The sequence below is a fragment of the Sus scrofa genome, chromosome 2, assembly GCF_054392235.1.
Source record: "Sus scrofa isolate SSC_HxYL_T2T_F1_AM1 chromosome 2, Sscrofa_HxYL_maternal_Yorkshire_Landrace_v2.0, whole genome shotgun sequence".
NCBI lineage: Eukaryota > Metazoa > Chordata > Mammalia > Artiodactyla > Suidae > Sus > Sus scrofa.
In genome coordinates this window covers 150,557,241-150,579,627 of record NC_139384.1, presented here as the reverse complement: position 1 = coordinate 150,579,627, position 22,387 = coordinate 150,557,241, and the positions used below count along the sequence as shown (strand labels likewise).

Sequence of the window (22,387 nt, the reverse complement as noted above, 5' to 3'; positions counted from 1 at the left end):
CCCCTGGAGAACCAGGATTCTGCCTTCCCAAGTCAGCAGGAGCCAGGCTATCTGCTTTATCATTCTAAGGAAGGCCTTTGCAAGTCAAAAGTTAGGTTTCTTCTTTCTGGAGAAGGGCTCCTACTTGTAGAAGAGGGAGGAAAGGACACCTTTCACTGCATATAAATGGAGTCTTTCTACAAAGTTGTCCTGACGGTTAAGAATGTCTCCAGAGATCCCTGGGGTCCCAGAGTGGAAGTGGTGTAAAGAGGAGTGCAGATTAACAGGTAGCGGGTCTGAATTCAAATTCACCACCTCCTGTTTAATTTCAGGTTGAGCACTTAACTTCTCTGAGCCACAGTTTCCTCAGTGGTAGCAGCGGGATAATTGCGACCCTTTAACTGGATTGTTCTGAGGATTGAAGGAGCATCTGATGCTTAGTAGGTCTCAGTTACTTCCTTTCCACCCTTATGATCACCCACCAGCAAGTCCTGAGGAGAGAGGCAGGGGACCATGCGAGATTCCAGAAAAAGTTCTTAGGGTTTTCTTAGGAGTCCCTGATTCTACCCATGGCAGATATCAAATGGAAGAAGAGGAGGTGGAGGAGGGGGAAGAGGAGGAGAAAAAGCTTTGCTGGGGCCTGGGCAAGCATAAGCATATTCCTTTTAGATCTAGACTGAGAAAATACAGGCTTCTCTTCTCCAGGCAATGTGAAACAGTGCCTAGATTTACTGAAATATGTGAATAGGCTCATGGACAGGTTTCCCTTACTGAATTAGTTCCTTTTTCAGTGGGTTTTCAAGACCAATTTTCAAATTGTGGCTGCCAATCTGCCTGTCTTGGGCCCTGAACCTAATGAACATGGGGATTTAGTGTTCTGTCACCTTAATGAGAGCCAGCTTGTTAGGGATGAGCCAAAAGGGAAGGAGTGTAGGGTTGTAACTAATGAATCTGAATGCCGCTGTAATGCTTTGGAATGAATCCCTGACAGGAAGGTGATGGATGCAGAGAAATCCAAATTCCTTTAGTTTTTGGCCCAGGGTCCATGTGGGAAGATTGGTTGATGTGATTGATTGCCATGAGGCTAAGATGAATGAGGCTGGAAGAGGCTTGGAAGGAGTGGGACTATGAGCTTTCTGGGGGAGTGGACAAACTTTTCATGGAATTCCCAATTGTTCTTGGTTTCATTAGTGAAAACCTCAGACATAAACCCACAAGGGATTTTCTCCATGAATGACAGTTTGTATAGGGCAGCAAGAATGGTTTAGTTTCTGAAAATCCCCCATAAGATTATTTGGGAAAGTCAGCAAGGTCCTGGGGAAAATGACAAGGCGTCAGATACACGATGAGGTCTTTGGATGGAGATCCAGTTAGGAATAAAGTCTAGTTTGTTCAGTTTCTTAGCAGTGTCATGATGCGTCCTTTGGCATCTATGTTTATTGAGGATTTAACCTCAAAGACAGATAATTTTATGTTGTTGTTGTTTTTTCCTCTGAGTCCCAGGGAAATAATCTTTTCTTTTGGTTGTCTATTACTTCATAACAGTCTTTGCTTAGATGGTATCTCTTCCATTCCCCCTCCCACTACCACACCCTCTCTCTCTCTCTCTCTCTCACACACACACACACACACACACACACACACACACACACGTGCACACGTTTCCCTCTATTGCTAGCTATCATGTGTTTTTTTTTTACTTTCCTTAGCAGGAGGGAGGTAGAGGAAATCTTCCATTTCCTTGACATAGGCTGCATTTTAATGGATTTCTCCTTGTCTCTAGTGTCTAGCATCTATGGTAGTTTTAAATGTACCAGAAGTAATAGAGACCAGGGTGGACTTTGAAGGCACCTGCTTATGGTTTCTCCTAAGATGCCAACTTCCTTAATGAACATTTCACCTTCCTTTTCACTCAAACATGAAAATGGATTGGTTATTCCCTATTGGCATTAAAAAAATAACTTACCATTAATTCTTTTGATGTCAAAAATATTTGTTTATTGTAGGCAAATATAAAAGAACAGAAAAACACAAAAAGGAAAGCCAATCACTCTATTTTGGTATGACATGATAGCTAATATTTTCATATTTTTGAAACAAAATTGAGTTCATCCTGAACATGCTGTTCTGTAATTAACTTACTTAATAATATCACACACATTTTTCATGTTACTAAATATTTCTCCAGAATATTATTTTAATGGCTAATATTCCATTGTGCAGCCATGATTTAACTAGTTTGTCCTGATGTTAAACAGTTAAATTGTTTTTTAATTTAAAACATTAAGCTAAGTGTGTTTCCCCACTCTTGGTGATCAGTCATTTTACTTGTTTATTCAACATATTTGAAATATCTCCTCCCAGCAGGGTGCTTGACCTTTGCAGAGAGGGGAGACTCCTAAGGCTGAGATGCTCAGATTTAGGAGACCAGTGGCTAAGCCCCAGGGCTCTCTTTATGGGAAACTCCTCCTCCCTCAAAGATTAGCAGTAGAGTATGTAGAAGTGCAAATGAGGAAGGTAGAATCCACAACTTTCCTAGTATCTTGCCCTGGGGCTCAGTTTCTTGATGTGTAGATACCCTGGGAAGCCCAAGTTAGGAGAGCAAACACACTTTGAATATAATTCAAGTTCAAAGGGCTTTCTTATTCCTCAAGTTGCTTAGGTTGCATTAAAATATCTTCTAAATCCATAAGTCTAGATTGTTTTCCTATAGGCCAGTTCTTGGTCTCAATTTTATCACCTGTCAAACATTGCTCTCAAGGGGGTTGGATAGTTCTGGTTTCTCCTTTAGCCTTGTGCATCACTGGGATATGAAAGCAGGGTTTCTCATTCCCTTTCTGATTCTGACGTTTCCAAAGAGAGAAAAGGTCTCAGTTGAATATCTCTTCTAGAAGCATTTATGGCAAAATGAAGTTGAGTTCCCACTCAGGGAAAAATAACAAAACAAGAGTCCTTTTATAGCTCTCTATGGGAAAATCCCTCTTGGGGGCCCTGACTGGATAAGCTGTCGTCACCTGTCCACTTAGCAGTGACCATCCCTTTTCCCTGACTCCAGAGATGGTTTCTGAACTGGAAAAGTCCTCAGGATATGCTGGGTCCTGGTTTCCCCAGGGTTGGTGGGGAGAGTATTTTAAAAGTGCATCTGAAGGGGAAACTCCATCTTAAATACCTCCCTCTAGGCCGGTATGTAGTCTCTGCCCCACTTATCTTTCTGGAGTTAGCAAAGTTGCTCCTTTAGGAGTCTAAACAGAACTCTTTCCTTCTCTCTTTCTTTTCTTTTCTTTTTTTTTTTTTTTTGCTTCCATTCCCTCTGATTCTCAGCCATACAGCTGGATTGGACATGGTCTGAAACTTTGAAGGTCCTTTTGGATATGGACCCCAAACCAAACTCCCCCTTTAGCAAGCTGTAAAACTACATGCACAAAGACTAGGAACTAATTTGCAGGAAAGATGAAATAGGGTCTACTCAAGTTAGGAGACCCAGATTCTTATTACAGCTCTGTCAAGAATATGCTGTATAATCTTGGGCCTCCATTTCCCAGTGCACAGCAGATATCAAGAAGACTACAAATCAACCCTGTGACTTTCCAATTGTTTTCTTCTCTTTTTCTCCAAGAAAGAAGCTGTATTCCCCTCCATTGTCATGCAACTGAGCAAGTAAGTTGCTACGGGGTGCTATGGCATGCTGCCTTGGCCCTGAGACCAAGCATTGCCTGGGGTGCGTGTGCAATAGTACTTGTTCACCACATGCCTACACTGGTCACACTTGACTGTACAGCACCACTGGAATTTGCAGTTACAGCTGCTGATAGTCTCAGTTCTCCTTTTTTCCACCTGCAGGCCACATTCGGTGCACAAGCGCCCGCAGCTACGTTGCTCCCACCTGGATGTGTTGTGGCTGTTCTGCAGACACTCCCGACCCTCTGTGCCATAGACACCCAGGCTGGAATTGTGGATACAGTAATCAGGTGATTCCTCTAAAAAGATCAACTCGGCTTCTGCACTAGGAAGGAAGGCCTCAGCAGGTACCCAGTGGCCCTCGGCACTGTTCCCAGCCCTTAGCCGCCGCTTATCCATCTCAATTTTTAGTGCCTGGTCATACTTGGCCTTAAGGTAGTTGCCCATCTCCCGGAAGTTAGCTAGCTGCAGCCAGCATGTCTGGATGCTACAGCTCCCAGAGATGCCATGACATTTGCAGGTCCTTTTCATGGTGGCTCTCACTGCCTTCAGAGAGAAAGAAAGGACAAAAGGAAAATGGCTCAGGGTAGGGAAGACCAAAGGCTAGCAATTCATGGAATATTTTAGAGGTGTGCTTCTTAACTTTAGAGTACATCAGAATTACAGGAGCGGTCTGTGAAAAAATATTTATTCCTGGGCCCTACCTCCCAGCTTCTCAATTAGGAATTTCAAGGGTTTAAAAGCCTTGGTGTTAAATGATTTTAAAGCTCCCTTGGGTGATTCTTATGGAAAGCTAGGCAAGTGTTAAGAAGGTTACTGAAAGAGTAACCTTCGTGGCCCAGCAGTTAAACCCGACTAGTATCCATGAGGATGCAGGTTCGATCCCTGGCCTTGCTCAGTGGGTTAAGGATCTGGTGTTGCCATGAGGTCACAGACAAAGCTTGGATCCCCTGTTGCTGTGGCTGTGGTGTAGGCTGGCAATTGCAGCTCCAATTCGACCCCTAGCCTGGGAATTTCCATGTGCCACAGGTGTGGCCCTAGAAGGAAAAAAAAAAAGGGTTACTGGAATCAGGAAACCTAGACTCAAGACCCAACTGCACTTGTGAGCTTGTTTCTCTTTCTGCCCAATTAGAATAAGAATGATCAAGGAAGTAGTTTGTAAATTAAAAAGGAAAAAATATAATCATTGACACAGTTACTGTCTCGCAGCTGGGGGCTAGAGTATTTGTGGGTGTTTGGATTTGTCTTTCGGGCCCTCTCCCAGAGGGAAGGAAGCTCTGGAGTCTGAACCCCTGCCCCAAAGGCAATTACCTGTGGGTGTAATTGCCTTGAAAACCTTTTTCCTTTGCCCTGGGCAACAAGACATCTAGGTATAGATTCAAATGGGAAATTTCTATGCTCTTATCTCTAAATATAATTAGTTTCCAGATTTGTGTTCAGAACACTCCAAGGACTGCTAGCCCACCAAGTCTTAGGGAGAATAGACCTTCCAGAGAAACCTAGGTCACTCCCAACCCCTCTAAGTTTGGATAATAAACCCATGTTATTTCCTAGAACATGCAGTTGAAATTTTAACTTAAAATTTTAAGTCATTGGAGTTCCCATTGTGGCTCAGCAGGTTAAGTACCAGCTAGTACCCATGAGAATATGGGTTCAATCCCTGACCTCTCTCAGTGGGTCATGGGTCTGGCGTTGCTGCAAGCTGCAGCGTAGGTTGCAGAGGCTCAGATCTGACATTGCTGTGGCTGTGGCTATGGCTGTGGCCAGCCTCTAGCCTGGGAACTTCCATATGCTACAAATGTGGCCCTAAAAACCGAAAAAAGAAAAAAAAAATTGTCTTGGAATCAAGACCTTGGTTCTGTATTGTTCTGTGTTCTCAGAAACCTGCATGCAAAAGGAGCTAGCACATACGATTTAGTGATAAAAGGACTAGACTAGAAGATTTACATTCATTGCCTGGTTCTAATGCTTATAAGTTATATTGCCACTTGGCTCTGCCTTAACTGGCTTTGTCATCCAGAGAATAGGGGTAGTAGCTATCCCAGTCCTGCTGGGTGGTGTGAGAAGAAAACACGTATGAGGCAGCTCTTGGTAAGCTGTAAAGGTCTGTACTGACGTGAGACTGTTGTAAACACTGAACCTGATGGCTCACTTGTCAATGCTCATACATACCAGCCTGCCTGCCCTGTTGTTGTGAAGATTCATCAGAGCTCTGGCATCCTTCCCCTTCTCCAGGCTGTCCACAAAGAGTTTGGAGATTCTTTCCCCAAATTCTACATTGTCACTGCAGCCTCCCCAGATCCAGCCATGGCCTCCTACACATAAGGAAAGTATAAGTTCTGCATATAGCTTCCTGCTCAGCCCCCGGAGAAGTCATGGTCATTTTAGCTGACATAGTCAAACCACTCCCAAGAGTCCTAGAAGCAAGTAGAGCTATAGTTAAAGGTGAAACAGGGAAATGGAGGTGTTCGGAGTGGGCAGGGGGAAGTGCTGTTCTCAAAGCCAACTGCCCCTCCTTCAGGCTCTCCCCAGCTCCAGGCAATTCAAGTAAAAGTAGGTACACTTGGGCTGGCCTAGATGATTTCAAAGGTTCATTGCAGCTCAGACATTCTAGAATTCTGCCCCATTATCCTACAATAGCCTTATTAGAGACACATCTTCCCTCATTAGTTGACAAATCTGAGTAATTCTCTTAGGTTTACACAAATAATTGAGGAGCTCTAGATTATGGATAAGTCATTCTAAGTCTAAAATATGAAGCCTAGCTTTAAACTCTTTGGCCTCTTCCTTCCTAGCTACTTTGTTGGTGTTAGAGCTTGGCGCTACGTGCTGATCCTGAAATAATGGACTCAGCTCAACTCTTATGAGGGTCTAGACCTAGGAGCACCCACCAATGAAGTAGCTGCTGGAGTCTAGGGCTTTGAGGAAGCTCTGTCCCCCAGCCTTTCCCCTGGAAGATTTTAGCCTGTACCCCTCACCTCTCCCCACCCCCGTCAGGGAGCATAAATTACCTGTTTTTCCATTTTTTGACTCATCACAGCCACAGTTTTCAAAGTCGCCCATGCTACAGTTCTTGGTGATGGTGTACATGACTCCAGCAGAGCTGATAGCATGAATGAAAGAAGTCTCCCTGGTGGCTTTGGAAAGAGAGGACCGGAAACTAGAACCCAGATGACCTAAAGCAGAGGCTTTGGAAAAGCCATGCCATTTCATTTCTCTTCCCAGTCCCCCTCTCTCTTCGGGTTTATTAAGAGGGTGCTCTTTAAAAAAAAAAAAAAAAAAAAAAAGGAGTTCCCATCGTGGTGCAGCAGAAACGAATCCGACTAGGAACCATGAGGTTGCAGGTTCAACCCCTGGCCTCGCTTAGTGGGTTAAGGATCCGGTGTTGCCGTGAGCTATGGTATAGGTCACAGCTGCAGCTCTGATAAGACTCCTAGCCTGGCAACCTCCATATGCTGCAGGTTCGGCCCTAAAGAGACAAAAGACAAAAAAAAAAAAAAAAAAAAAAAAAGAGGATGCTCTTCTACTTGAGAGAACAGTGCATGCCTTTGCAGCATTCGTACTTCATCCAGGTAGGAGTGAACACCCCATGCTACAGACGGGGAAAGAAAACCCAGAGGTAAAGTGATGAGACCAAGGCCACTCTCCTTACCAGTTACGGTGCTGGGACCAGGACCCTGTCCCCCTGGTATCCAGCCTAGGCCTCTGTCCATTAGCCACTATATCTGGCACTCAGGCAGTGAGGACTCAGGGCCACGAGACTTGCTTAGGAAAGAGAGAGGGATGTTTTTTCTTCCGGACATGGAGCTGGAGCCATGTAATAACCGTGATGATCGTCCCCACCATTTACTCAGCTCGAAACTCACCACCTCTTTACAAACATTGTCCCATTTCATTTCCACACACTGTCCATCCTATTTGTATAAGCCACAGGAAGACACTTCTTTTTGTCCCCATCTTTTTTCCCTTCCCCCAGCTCTTCTTAGGCAACTCTTTATTAGCAGTTTCTACATAAATGATTTTCGTGCAAATAGCTATACAAAACGACAAGCAGATGCGCAGGTGTACAGATGCACACGCACACAAATGCGCGCGCGCACACACACACACTCTCTCTTTCCATCTGAGGCTAGCTCAAGGTAAACTCTCAGTTTCTCTATTGTTGGGATTTTATGCCAGCTGAAACTTCCTCAAGGGCTACATTTTCCCCCATTTTTATTTCATGCAAATCAGTGCAAGTGTGTACATACACAAATACAGGCTTGTATTTAAAAAACAGAGTAATTACATTTGTATAGAGATACCTTTGTATTCACCTCATTCAACCTTACAATACTCCCGGGGAGCTAAACAGCTGACCTTATTGGCTCCAATGACAACACTGAAGTGGAGAGAGGGGAAGTAACTCAGTTAAAAGTCACACAACAAGGAAGTGGTAGATCACTGAGAGCTTCTTCATTTCACTGTACACATATATGTTACACACACACACATACCGCAAGCCCACCTCCGTGGACATACATCCTCTTGTACAGGTGCACAAACTTACCACTTCTCAGCCTGTTGTGGGTGGAGAGCTGGAGAGCATTTTCAGGACAGTTCCAGCGTTCCCAAGCAAACTGGAATTTACACTCCTCGATGCCACTCTGGGCACCTAGGGCCACACTGGCAGTGTAGGTCAGATAGGCCTGGCAAAGGGAAAGGGTATAAGCTTCAGCCCTGACTCAGGGCAGGGTGTTTGGGGTAGAGGGTGCAGGCAGGACTCAATGGGTTCCTCTGAGTGGGTAACTTATGGCCCTGTCTCCCCTCCCCTCTTTTCCTTCCCCAGAGGAGTTCCCTTAGGAACCCGGATGCAGGAGACTATCCTACCTTGGGACCTGTTATCAGGAAATTATTCACTGACCTACCAAAAAGAGAAAAAGTGAGGCACTGGTGAATGGGGATGAGATAATGGGAGCTTCCTTGGTGAGGAGTGAGGGGTGGGGGAAAAGACTTACCAGGCAGAGGCACTGAAAGTGGCATAGCATATGCCCACAGCTACCCTGAGCATAAGCAGGTCCCCCATGGCCTGATCCCCACCCCCAGGGGATCAGTTCTAGCCCAGGGCCAAGTCCAGAGAAGTGAGGAGAGGGCAGGGTCTTCCTCAGTATTTATGTGGGGAAAGGCTGAGTGGCCAAGGGGGGGAAAAATCAACAGCTCTTCTCATTTGTCCCTCACTGGCAGGGCTGCAGGAGCTACTGACCCAATGGGGGACCAGGGAGGAGGGACTCAGCCCAAGGCCTCTAAGGAAAGCCCCGCCCTGCCCCGCCCTGCAGCCCTTCTTCCCTCCCAGGCTGCCAGAGGGCCTGCAGCCTTTTCTTAACCAGGAGGTCTCTGTCCTCTATAAGTCAGACTTTTGTCTCTTCCTGTTCGAGGGCTTATTTCTCAGAATCTTGCCGCCTGGAGCAGGCAACCTTCCTAACTGCTCATTCTGAGGACAGGTCACCCACCCCTCCAAGCTGCAGTGTCCTCATCTGTTAATAACACCTCCCTCCTTGTCCTGTCTTCCTTCCCAAGGTGTTCATGATTATAAAGGAACTCTATCTGGGCCTTCTCCTATACCAGTAAGCAAGGGCACCCCTCCTCCCTCCTTCCTTGGTCTCTGTAAAGTCATGAGGGACCCTGGAGCAGAAACACTTCAGAGGACACCCCTGCAACAGTCCCTTCCACCACACTCTACCTGAGTAAGTTCTGGTAAATGTCTTTCATTCCTAGTAGGTCTACATTTTATATTTGTTAGAGCTTTAGTTTGCTCACCGCCACCCAGGGCTGTATTTGAAAAGACTGATGCCTTTCTGACACCACTTTGTTGCTGGGACTTAGCTGCTTCAGCAGGACTCTGTCTTTTAGATTCACTCTGTATTAGTGCCAAAGAAGATGCCTCAATGAATGAACAATGGTGAATAAATGAATGAATGAAGGAACTTGTGGCCCCTAGAAGGAACCCAAGGACCATTTGGTAGACTGGGGACTACAGGGAAGGGTTGGAGATCTTCCTCGGGTTGGCGAAACTTTTCTAGGACTGGGGAAAGCAGATTGAAGAGATGAACAAGAAAGTACAGATAGGCTGTTACAATCCTAACTCATTACCCTGGTGACCGTCACTGTCCAGATCACCTCACGCCACCCTGTACCTGATTCGGATGAAGAAGGGAGCTCCTATGTCCCTCCACTAAAGGAGTTCTAGGGGCCAAAGAGTCCCCAGGCCTTTTAAGAGCAGTGCACTCAAAATATGGACTGGAATTGGTGCCTGCCAACTGTTGTCTTTATGTGAGAAGATAAGTACAGAAATGAAAATGTTTAGAAATGTTTTTATTCTTTTTTTTTTTTTTGCCACACACATGGCATGTGGAAGCTCCCAGGCCAGGGGGGAGTGAACCTGGGCCACAGCAGCGACCCAAGCAGCTGCAGTGACAATACCAGATCTTTAATCCACTGGGCCATAAAAGAACCCCAAAAATGTTTAGAAATTTTTATAGCAGTTTAACAGAATGATTTTTAGATATACTGAAATCTAATAATAAGTAATCTGGGCTCCTATTCTGTGTCTTTTTTTTTTTTTTTTTTTTTTTTCCTGTTTCATTTTTCTAGAAGAATGGGTGTGACTGTCTCAAATGCAAAATGTCCTTAATAGACTAAAGCTCTGACTCTCAGCCCAGCAAGTTCTCTTCCTCTTCTTGCTTGTGAGATTTCTCCTTGGGAAACAGAAGTGTCCCAGACTTAGTCACTTGCTAAAAGCCCACTGAATTTGCCTCAGTGGCCTTTTCTCTGTTTTCTACCTTCCCAATCAATAATCTAATGTTTACACATGAAAGTGCTGTAATAATATAAACCAAAAGACCAAAAAAAAAGATACTTTAAAAAAAATTTTTTTTATTTTCCCACTGTACAGCAAGGGAATCAGGTTATCCTTACATGTATACATTGCAATTACATTTTTTTCCCCACCCTTTGTTCTGTTGCAACATGAGTATCTAGACAAAGTTCTCAATGCTATTCAGCAGGATCTCCTTGTAAATCTATTCTAAGTTGTGTCTGATAAGCCCAAGCTCCCGATCCCTCCTACTCCTTCCCCTTCCCATCAGGCAGCCACAAGTCTCTTCTCCAAGTCCATGATTTTCTTTTCTGAGGAGATGTTCATTTGTGCTGGATATTAGATTCCAATTATAAGTGATATCATATGGTATTTGTCTTTGTCTTTCTGACTCGTTTCACTCAGTATGAGAGTCTCTAGTTCCATCCATGTTGCTGCAAATGGCATTATGTCATTCTTTTTTATGGCTGAGTAGTATTCCATTGTGTATATATACCACCTCTTCCGAATCCAATCCTCTGTCAATGGACATTTGGGTTGTTTCCATGTCCTAGCTATTGTGAATAGTGCTGCAATGAACATGCGGGTGCACGTGTCTCTTTTAAGTAGAGTTTTGTCCGGATAGATGCCCAAGAGTGGGATTGTGGCGTCATATGGAAGTTCTATGTATAGATTTCTAAGGTATCTCCAAACTGTTCTCCATAGTGGCTGTACCAGTTTACATTGCCACCAACAGTGCAGGAGGGTTCCCTTTTCTCCACAGCCCCTCCTGCACTTGTTATTTGTGGATTTATTGATGGCCATTCTGACTGGTGTGAGGTGGTATCTCATGGTAGTTTCAATTTGCATTTCTCTTATAATCAGCGATGTTGAGCATTTTTTCATGTGTTTGCTGGCCATCTGTATATCTTCTTTGGAGAAATGTCTATTCAGGTCTTTGGCCCATTTTTCCATTGATTGATTGGCTTTTTTGCTGTTGGGTTGTATAAATTGTTTATATATTCTAGAGATTAAGCCCTTGTCGGTTGCATCATTTTAAACTATTTTCTCCCATTCTGTAAGTTGTCTAAAAAAGATACTTTTTAAAAAACAATCTAATGGTTAGCTTTCACTTCTTAAGGCAGCAGGGTTGATTGACATGCCACTCACTGTGTGGTCAGAAAGGGGTCGAATTAGAACCCAGGAATTCTGGCCACCCCCCAGCCCCTTGAAAGAGTTTTAGAAGCAATTGCACATTCACTTCCTGCAAATGATGATGTGCCTTATTCTTCTGTGCCATAGCACTTGGCATTTAGTTGGTACTCTTTAAAAATATCCTTTGGGAGTTCCCATTGTGACGCAGCGGAAACGAATCGACTGGGAACCATGAGGTTGTGGGTTCCATCCCTGGCCTTGCTCAGTGGGTTAAGGATCCTGCGTTGCCGTGAGCTGTGATGTAGGTCACAGACGTGGCTCAGATCTAGCATTGCTGTGGCTGTGGCTGTAGCCGGCACCTACAGCTCCGACTCACCCCCTAGCCTGGGAACCTCCATATGCTGCGGGTGCGGCCTTGAAAGACCAAAAAAAAATCCTTTGGAGCTGCTGTGGTGTAGTGAGTGGGTTAAGGATTGCTGCAGTTTCAGTATTAGGTCAAAGCCATGACTTGGATTTAATCTCTGGCCCAGGAAATTCCATATGTCGCAGGTGTGGCCAAAACACACACACACACACACACACACATATCCCTTTCTCTTTTCTGGAAAGGAGGGGGGAGGATAGTTAGCTTTTTCTGTGCACACTTTGTGTTTGCTTCTATTCACATTCTCTAAACATCATATAATTTCTCTCAAAGGAGGTTAGGGGAGTTCTTGTTGTGGCTCAGCAGATTAAGAACCTGACTAGTATCCATGAGAATGTGGGTTCGATCCCTGGCCTCACTCAGTGGGTGAAGGATCCCGCATTGCCATGAGCTGTGGTTTAGGTCACAAACACAGCTCACATCTGGTGTTTCTGTGGCTGTGGTGTAGGCTGCAGCTACAGCTCTGAATTGACTCCTAACCTGGGAGCTTTCATGTACTGCAAGTGCAGCCTTAAAAAAATAAATTAAATAAATTTAATAATTAAATCAAATTAATTAAATCAAATAATCAAATCAAATTAAATAATTTAATTAAATTAATTAAAATTAAAATAAAAATAAATTAAATAAATAATAAATTTAAAAATAAATTAAATAAACCAAATAAATTAAATAAATTAAATTGAATTGAATAAATAAATTAATTAAAAAGATAAAAGGGGGAGTTCCCCTTGTGATTCAGCAGAAATGAATCCGACTGGTGACCATGAGGTTACAGGTTCAATCCCTGGCCTCACTTGGTGGGTTATGGATCTGTCATTGCCATGAGCTGTGCTGTAGGTCGCAGATGCAGCTCAGATCCTGCGTTGCTGCAGCTGTGGTGTAGGTCTGCAGCTGTAGCTCTGATTCAGGCCCTAGCCTGGGAACCTCCATATGTTTCGTTGACCCTAAAAAATAAAAAATTTAAAAAAAGATAAAAGGAATTTAGGATGTTAAAGTCAGGCCTCTGCTCCAGGTATTAGGAGACATGGACATTGTCTATTAGTTTATATGACCTTAGGCACTCTATTAACTATCATGTAGATTCAGTTTTTCATCTGTAAAATGAGAAAGTTTGGAAGATACTGAATGTTGAATGACTTAAAAGGATTTTATCAGCTCTCTTCCAGCTATGAGCCTAATTTTAAGATCTGTAAACTGTATTAATCCTGGGGGTGATTGTAGGCCAGAGATGGAAGTCTTTTCTTCCCTAGCTGTCATTCTACGTATCTTTAAATTCTTCAGGTGGCCATCTGCATAAACCTGTAAGATGGGTACCTGGAGGACAACCAAAGCCTTCTTCAGAGTGCTTTGGGACTCTGTCTACATAAGACTCCTGATAGTCATTCACTATGGGCAGAGGGTCTCTTGGAAGGGGAGAAGAGCCAGAGACAGGCAGACCACACTGAAGTCTATAAATCATTTACAGGAAAATTGTGCATCCATTTACTTAACCTCAGCTCTATTATCGCCTTAGTTTTTTGTTGTTGTTGTTAATGATTTTTATTTTTTCCGTTATAGTTGATTTACAGTGTTCTGTCAATTTCTACTGTATAGCAAATTAATCCAGTCATATATATATATTCTTTTTTTCACATTATCCTCCATCATGTTCCATTAGTTATCTCAGTTTTTAGGTGATTGATCCAACTCTTGGTTTCTCTCTTCCAGGAATAGAAATCTGGAACTGAAGACCAAGTAGAAGATAATAGTGGAGGGAGTTCTTGTTGAGGCTTAGTGGGTTAAGAACCCAACATAGTCTCCGTGAGGATGTGGGTTTGATCTCGGACCTTGCTCAATGGATTAAGGATCCACCATTGCTATAAGCTGTGGTGTAGGTCTCAGACGCAGCTTGAATACAGGGTTGCTGTGGCTGTGGCCTGCTGCTGCAGTTCCGATTCAATCCTAGCCTGGGGGGAGTTTCTGTCATGGATTAACGAATCTGACTAGGAACCATGAGGTTGCGGGTTCCATCCCTAGTCTTGCTCACTAGGTTAAGGATCCGGTGTTTCCGTGAGCTGTGGTATTAGGTCGAAGATGCGGCTCAGATCTGGGTTGCTGTGGCTGTGGTAGGCTGGCAGCTATAATTCCGATTTGACCCCTAGCTTGGGAACCCCCATATGCCATGGGTGTGCCCCTAAAAAGCAAAAAAAAAAAAAACCCCAAAACAAAAAAACCTCCTAGCCTAGGAACTTTCATATGCCATGGGCGAGGCCCTAAAAAAAAAAAAAAAAAAAAAAAGCAACAGTGGAGATAGAGTGGGCCTATGATCAGAGAGAACAGTAGTAGCTCTGAACCAGTGGTGTGCTGGTAGATACTCAACAACCAGCTTCAGTGGGACAGGAGCCATGACTGGTAGTTTTTGTTGATTTGTATCGTGTGAATGCTACCACCATGGCCATACAGTATTTTTATCATAGATATAATAGATGTAGCATCAATGGTATAGGTAATAGTAAAATCTAGTAAAATAATTAAGAAGTGATCAATTTTGAGTACTGTGTGTGTGTGTGTGTGTGTGTATTTTTAGGGCTGAACCCACGGCATTTGAAGGTTCCCAGGCTAGGGGTCGAATTGGAGCTGTAGCTACCGGCCTACACCACTGCCACAGCAATGCCAGATCCAAGCTGGGTCTGCGGCACACATGTACATAGCTCACGGCAATGCCAGGACCTTAACTCACTGAGCAAGACCAGGGATTGAACCTACATCCTCATGGATGCTAGTCAGATTTGTTTCCACTGAGCCATGACAGGAACTCCCTGAATACTTATTTTTAATATAATTTATTTAATCCTAAATTTATTTTATCTATCTATCTATCTATCTATCTTATCTATCTATCTATCTATCTATCTATCTATCTATCTATCTATCTATCTATCTATCTATCTATCTATATTACTATTGCATCTGCTGCATATGTTGAAGACCCTGGGCTAGGGGTCCAATTGAAGCTGAGGCTGCAGGCTTATGCCACAGCCATGGCAACACTGGATCCAAGCCGGATGTACAAGCTACTCTGCAGCTTGTGGCAAGGCCGGCTTTTTATCTTTTTTTTTTTTTTTTATTTTTTCTTTGCCTTTTCTAGGGCCGCTCCCGTGGCATATGGAGGTTTCCATGCTAGGGGTCTAATTGGAGCTGTAGCTGCTGGCCTATGCCGGAACCACAGCAACACAGGATCCGAGCCGCATCTGCAACCAACACCACAGCTCACAGCAATGCTGGATCCTTAGCCCACTGAATAAGGCCAGGGACTGAACCCACAACTTCATGGTTCCTAGTCGGATTCGTTAACCACTGCGTCATGATGGGAACTCAAAGGCCGGCTTTTTAACCCACCGAGCATGGCCAGGGATCAAACCTGCATCCTCATAGAGACTATATTGTTGTTTTTTTTTTTTTTTTTTTTTTGTCTTTTTGTCTTTTCTAGGGCCACACCCGCGGCATATGCAGTTTCCCAGGCTAGGGGTCCAATCGGAGCTGTAGCTGCCAACCACAGCCACAGCAACTCAGGATCCAAGCCTCAGCTGTGACCTACACCACAGCTCATGGCAACACCAGATCCTTAACCCACTGAACAAGGCCAGGGATCGAACCTGCAACCTCATGGTTCTTAGTCGGATTTGTTAACCACTGAGCCACAATGGGAACTCCATAATTTAATTTTAATGGCCGATGTGTTTAACGACCAGTTTGCAAAATTCCTGAAAATTTAACAATCAGTTCTCCATGACTGGACAAACTGCCTCCCAGTACACCACTGGAGCTCTGTGTCCTCCCTCTAGAGCACTGGGAGATAAAGTGCAAAAGTTTTCTCTGTAGAATTTAACACAAATAATTGTTTGTTCCAGTTATATGCAAGGATTTAACATTTGCAGAGCCAAGATCTTGCTGCCTGCCCTCAGGGAGATTAGTATCAAGTAAAAAGGAGATAAGGTTTGTATCTAACAATAATGTAGGGCATAAAGTAGTAAGTGGAATGCAATGAACAAATGCATTGTACTTCACTAGAATGATATTCATGGAGCTAGAAAGGAGTAGCACTAGGTAATCCTGAAGGCCCCTTCCACCTCATGTTCTTGGAAAGCTTAGGGAAGCTCCGGGTACAGTAATCAATGGGGAGTAAGCCAGAGTCCCCCACCCCCCACCCCGTGCCCAGCTTCAGGAATTCCAGAGGCCACTTATAAAGCCATAGAATGTCTGAGCTAGAGAGTTCCACTTTTGCAAGGATATAACTAAGGCCCAGAGAGAGAGGACTTACTCAGGGTTACAGAGCCTTCATCCTGTCACCCTGGTTTGCCCAGGGCTGAGGGACTTTCAGTGCTTAAACCAGGACCAGGGGGAGTTTCTGTTGTGGCGCAGCGGAAATGAATCCGACCAGGAACCATGAGGTTGCAGGTTCGATCCCTGGCCTTGCTCAGTGGGTTACAGACCTGGCGTTGCTGTGGCTGTGGCATAGGCCAGCAGCTGTAGCTCCAATTAGACCCCTAGCCTAGGAACCTCCATATGCCACGGGTGTGGCCCTTAAAAGCAAAAACATAAAATAAAATAAAATAGACCAGGTCCACCAGGTTTGGTCACCCTTTGGCCATGATGGTATGCATCCTAAGCTAATGCTTCTTTCCAAATATGCACTCTCACTAACCTCTCCAAATCCTTGGTTCCCCTACATTTCTTTTCCAGACTCCTTTTTCAGGGCTCTGATATTAGAGGGGCTGTTTAGACAGTGGAGCAAGTTTAGAGATGCAGGAGTTGAGTGAGAAGGTGAAGGTGGCTGGAAAATGCCAGAATAGAGAAAGAGATAGGATTTCTGACTTTTAACACTCCTCTGCTAATTAGATAAGAGGGTGGAGATGGGTGTGTGTGGAGAGAACGAGCCCCCATGCATATTCTTCTGAGCCCTGACAGTGAGCAGAGCTCGGGGATTTTCAGTCTGTGGTCTCCACCCCTCCTCCTGGGAAGCTTGCCTCCTGCCCCCACCCCCACCCCCCACCCCACCAGTGATCTTGACTCCAAGTCCAAATGCCACAGCTGCTTGAGCTCCTGACCCTCCCACTGGCCCCCTAATTTAGCCTCAATGACTTGCAAAGTTCCCCAACAATATGCCTAGGGAAGGAAGAAGAGAATCCTTCAATTTTCCCTTTTAGATCCAGGGTTTCAAGTATGGAGAAGAAAATAGGCATTCCTCTGTGGAAAATGGGAGCAGCTGGCTGAACACATGGGCCTGTGAGGGTTGGGGTACATTAGAGGAAATAAATCTGCAAGCCCTAACTTGATCTGTTTCATGATTGAAGATGTATTTCCTTATCATTTAGGCTTTGTCAGTCCTAGCCACACAGAGGATCCCTCCAAGGATAGCAGCACATTTCTGCCATCCAACTGAGCTCCCCAGAAAGCAGAAGTCACATCGTCATTAGCCTAGAAAGGTTCGGAGCTTCGGGGGCTCATCCAAGGAGAGATTTCAGTTGGCTAAAAGCCCTTTACGACATTTTTTATTCTCTTACTGTTCAAAACTCCCATCTCTGGACATTGGATAGGACATAGAAGTTCCTAATTAATGTTTTCAGATTGATTGTTGGGCAAGAAAGTATGGAGATAAGTGTGAATTTGTTTTTAGAGAAATATGCATCCATTTCTCCATTTATTCTAAAAGTATTTACCTATTCAGTTCAGGCTAGTATTCAACACTTATGGGTCTAAGACGAGTTATCCTCAGTTGTTTTTATCTTGGAGGAACTCAGAGAGAAGTATAAACAACTGATAATAGAGTAAGATAAAGTACTTTGGAAGGATGGGAGCGGTAGTGAGGACAACCAAGTGGCACAGATGAGGACTTCTGATAGAGACCTGCCATCTGGTGGCAGGGAGTGGTACAACATGCTCTTTGCTGTGATGTGGGATTCAGTACCGCAATGTGAGCTTTTATTGAACACCTGCCTAACGAGTAGCTAGCCCAGTGGTTTGCACTGTGGTTGTGTATACATTAAAGCTTCGGAGATGATGTTGGTCCTTGTATGCTTGTGTATATAAAGCATAATTTAAAAAGCTATCAACTGAACAACAAATATTCGATGCACAGGCATGAAGACACTAAAAAATGTAATTAATGCTCGTTACCAAAAAAGTAAGCAAAATGAAAGTACATAATGTAAAAAATGAGGGTCTCTCCCATTCAACTCCTTGTGAGTAACCATTATCAACAGTTTAGTGTGTATTCTTTTCTCTACATATGCAAATGTTTATATATACATATATAATTTTTAAAATATAACTGTGCTATTATTCCTCATTTTGGTGTTTAAACTTGTATAATCATGGACCCTTTCCTGTGATACTACATATCAATCTACCTTATTTTCTCTTAATTTTTAAGTAAAAAATCAGGCATGCTCATATGAGTTAATAATTCTGTAAGTCTTAAGAAAAACAATCCTCTTCAACTATATCCCTGTTGTCCTCTCAAGAAGCAACAACTTTCAATTCTTTTATCTGATGCTATTATCTCCATATTTGTAAAAAAAATATATTTTATTTATTGATTTTTCAATTTTAGGTATTACTTGCTAAATGGCGACCTTGAGTGATAAGTATTGGCCTCTCTTTTCTCATCGCACTCATCAAATGCAAATTCAATTTTCTCATCTTTCCATCTCCCAATATAATTAAATTGAAATTTTGCTTAGGTCAGTATTCTGTGTTTACATTACTATCATGTATACTATTTAGAGGAGAGTTGTGCAATAAACCAGGCTTAACTTTTCTTTCCCTAAAAGTCTTTTGTTTTTCCTGGAATTAATAATTATCTTGTCATTGTCGTTTGCTTATTAGTCTTCTATGTAGTTATCAGCACTTGAGCCCTAAACTCTGCTCTTATCTAAAATACTTCTCATTTAGCTCTCAGACTTGCACCAATCTGGCCTAGTTACTTCTCTATGTACTGCCTAGCTGTCATCTTAGTGTCTTCTTTTACCATCAGGATGAGGGCTCATTTCGCTTCTCCACTTTGCTGCACATCCTGTTTCTTAAATCTTATATCTTTCTACATCTGTTTACTCCCTCGTATTGGTAGATAACATTTCAGTAGCTTCCTGAGACAGGGTGTATAAAAAGAAAATTTTTTTGAGACCTCATATATCTGAAAATTTTTATTCTATTCTCACATGATTGATATTTTTAAAAAAATTTAATTAATATTTGGGTAGGGTATAGAATTGGAAATTGGAAATGACTTTCCTCTAGAATGTTAAGGTAATTCTTCCAATGTCTTCTGGTTTCCAGTGTTGCTGTTGAGAAATCTTATGCTGTCTTGAATGCTAGTCTTTTTTTTCCATTATCTGTTCTTCCCTCCCACTCTCCTTAGAAACTTCTGAATTTATACTGGAATTTCACAATGATGTGGCTTTGGTGTGGGATGTTTTCATTTCTGGTGTTTAGTAGTCATAGACTCTTTCAATCTGTAAACTTTCTTGTATTATATTTTTGATAATTTCTTTATCTTTGTTTCCTTTTTCTGTAGTTATTTTCATGTGTTTGTTGGGGGGGTTGGGAGGGGTTATTGAGCCTTCAAGAATAATCCTCTCCCTTTATCTCTTCTGTTTTCTTGTTGAGATTTCCTCAACTTTGTCTTCCAATTTTTGAATTAAATTATTTTTATTTCTGCATCAAATGTTTAATACCTAAGCATTTCCCCTTATTCTTTGGATATTTATTTTTAAAACCTATGCTCAGTTCTTTCTTCATGATTGCAATATCTTCTTTGTGTGTGTGTGCTTTTTAGGGCCACAGTCGTGGCATATGGAGGTTCCCAGGCTAGGGGTTGAATTGGAGCTACAGCTGCTGGCCTACACCACAGCCACAGCAATGCCAGATCCAAGCCACATCTGTGACCTACACCACAGCTCATGGCAATGTGGGATCCTTAACCCACTGAGTGAGGCCAGGGATCAAACCCGCAACCTCAAGGTTCCTAGTCAGATTTGTTTCTGCTGAGCCATGATGGGAACTCCTCTTTTTTTTTTTTTTTTTTTAATTTAATGGCCATACCCATGGCATATGGATGGTTCTCAGGCCAGGGATTGAATCCAAGCTTCAGCTGCAACCTATGTCATAGCTATGGCAACATGGTGTCCTATAACCCACTATGCCAGTCCCAGGATCAAACCTGCACCTCTGCAGCAACCTGAGCCACTGCAGTTGGATTCTTAACCCACTGTGCCATGGTAGGAACTCCATGATTGCCATATCTTCTCCTAACTCTTGGATACTACTTTTTAAAAGTTTTCTTTTGTTTCCTGCTTTATTTCTTTTTCAAGTTCTTTTTTTCCCCCTGTAATATTAGAGCCTGCTCTCAAAAGTCTGATGGTGTTAGGGTATTTATTTATTTATTTATTTTTATTTTTATTTTTTTGTCTTTTTGCCATTTCTTGGGCCGCTCCCACGGCATATGGAGGTTCCCAGGCTAGGGGTCGAATCAGAGCTGTAGCTGCTGGCCTATGCCACAGCCAGAGCAATGCGGGATCTGAGCCATGTCTGCAACCTACACCACAGCTCATGGCAATGCCAGATCCTTAACCCACTGAGCAAGGCCAGGGATCAAATCTGCAACCTCATGGTTCCTAGTCAGATTCATTAACCACTGAGCCATGATGGGAACTCCTAGGCTATCCATTTATACTTAACAGTAAGGGAATAAAAAGTGGTAGAAAGCTATTTGTACCTGGATGGGTCTTGTTGAATGGTATACTTAATAGTGATAAGGTAGGCTCCTACCTAGTTCATTGGGGAAACCTAAGCATCAGTATCTTTAAGTCTTTTCTCCAGGGCTTGTCAGTGTTTCTGGAGAGAAGTCTTCAAATCTCTCAGGATTCTGGCAATCACATGGGGAAAAGACTGTGAACTCTCAATATTCAGACTTAGTTAATGGCTTTCTCTTGTGTCTGGTCTCTCTGAACCTAGAATCTGCTTGATTCAGCTGCTGGAGAGAAAATCTCCAGTCTTCTGCCAAGTGGGCAAGGGAATATGGTGTGCTAGTCTGCTTCCTAATCAGACATTAAACCTCCCTACCCCCATGCCTTTGGAGAAACTAGGTACATTCATCCTAGGTCTTTTTAGGATTCTGTGGCAGAAGCTTCTTGGCTTCCCCTATGCAGCACCTGGCTTTTGGTTTTTCAATATTTTTTTCCCCCTCTTTTCTTAAGACTTTTAAATTCAGTTGCTTTCCACTTTTCCAAATTTAGTTTTTTATCTACTTTGGCTCCTCTTTTATTCTCTTTGACTTTGGAATTTTGTGTTTTTTTAAAAAAATCCCTTTACTATTTCATGGGGAAGGGGCAATAAAATGCACGTATTCAGTCTGCGATGTTTAACTAGAAAACACGTATTTGTTTTTTTTTGTTTTGCTTTTTAGGCCCATATATATGGCATATGGAAGTTCCTAGGCTAGGGGTCCAATTGGAGCTGCAGCTGCTATCCTATGCCACATCCAGAGCCATAGCCAGGCAGGGTCCGAGCTGAGTCTGTGGCCTACACCATAGCTCACAGTGATGAGGGATCAAATCTGCATCCTCATGGTTACTAGTCAGGTTTGTTACTGATGAGCCACATTGGGAACTCCCATATGTTATTTTTAAAAATAAAACTTAAATTGGTGAAGTGAAATGCCACGGGGATGGTCGGAATAAGACCAATTTCTGCCGCTGCCTAGCAGGGACCATCTTCCAGCAGGTGACTTCATCTCTCCCTGCCCAACCCAGGAAATAGAACCAAGGAAAAATCAGGACAGGTAATGAAAGAAACATTCTTAAGTACCTGGAACTACTAAAAAATGGAGGAGTAGATTTACTGTGTTAGTATTAACATTACAGTGAACAGTGCTTGTATTTTAATGTTTACGCACTTCTCTTTTTCTTTCACTCTGACCACTGCAGTGACACGGCTTAAATGACCAGTGATCTCCATGTTGCCAAATCCAGGGTTGACATAGATCATCCACGCTCCAGCTTGTAACTTTTGCTTCTTTCCGCTCCCAAGACTCCAGAAATGATTGGCTTTCCTCCCACCTCAGGTCCCTCTGTCTCCGTCTGTTGGTTCCTCTTCATCTCTCTAACCTGTTAGTATTGGAGAGCCGTGAAGCTCCTTCCTCAGATTATCTTCTACCTTTTATCTTTATTTACTCTCCTATGGTGACTATCCCAAACTTGTATCTTTAGTCAGACCTCACCTCCAGACTTCTATATCCAACTGCCCACTGACAACCTCCAGTAAGTCTAACTGGCTGG

The 22,387-nt window shown here is 43.2% G+C and overlaps 1 protein-coding gene and 1 long non-coding RNA gene across 4 annotated transcripts in view; one reads left to right on the top strand and one right to left on the bottom strand.

The window, feature by feature from the left end:
- The window catches only part of LOC102167109 (uncharacterized), a 59,686-nt gene that overhangs the window by 8,052 nt on the left and 29,247 nt on the right, over positions 1-22,387 (top strand). Inside the window, exons 2-4 of one of the 2 annotated variants that reach the window (XR_002341932.2) lie at positions 3,820-3,947; positions 8,486-8,578; positions 9,214-9,380. This is a non-coding gene — a long non-coding RNA (uncharacterized LOC102167109). The remainder of the gene's footprint in view (positions 1-3,819; positions 3,948-8,485; positions 8,579-9,213; positions 9,381-22,387) is intronic. The other variant, XR_014838845.1, reaches the window with a different exon arrangement.
- Positions 1,955-8,903, bottom strand: WNT8A (Wnt family member 8A). 2 transcript variants are annotated; one of them, XM_085014713.1, is made up of 7 exons: positions 8,655-8,903; positions 8,527-8,560; positions 8,207-8,345; positions 7,310-7,422; positions 6,669-6,794; positions 5,830-5,972; positions 1,955-4,203 (listed from the first exon to the last, which is right to left on the bottom strand). In XM_085014713.1, the coding sequence occupies exons 4-7, from the start codon at positions 7,368-7,370 to the stop codon at positions 3,655-3,657; spliced, it is 879 nt and encodes a 292-aa protein (XP_084870839.1). In that variant the 5' UTR covers positions 7,371-7,422; positions 8,207-8,345; positions 8,527-8,560; positions 8,655-8,903; the 3' UTR covers positions 1,955-3,654. The 2 variants fall into 2 exon arrangements, with proteins under 2 accessions (XP_084870839.1, XP_003480966.1); XM_003480918.5 differs by lacking the exon at positions 7,310-7,422 and having other exon boundaries at positions 3,536-4,203; positions 8,655-8,722.

What these genes read in the sequence shown, in the direction of transcription:
- WNT8A (XM_003480918.5), bottom strand. Translation starts at nt 8,722, where the DNA reads ATGGGGGACCTGCTTATGCTCAGGGTAGCTGTGGGCATATGCTATGCC. An exon ending in ACTTTCAGTGCCTCTGCCTG is followed by an intron (nt 8,561 to 8,654) that starts GTAAGTCTTTTC and finishes TCTTTTTGGTAG; the next exon opens with GTCAGTGAATAATTTCCTGA. An exon ending in CCACAACAGGCTGAGAAGTG is followed by an intron (nt 6,795 to 8,206) that starts GTAAGTTTGTGC and finishes CTCTTTCCAAAG; the next exon opens with CCACCAGGGAGACTTCTTTC.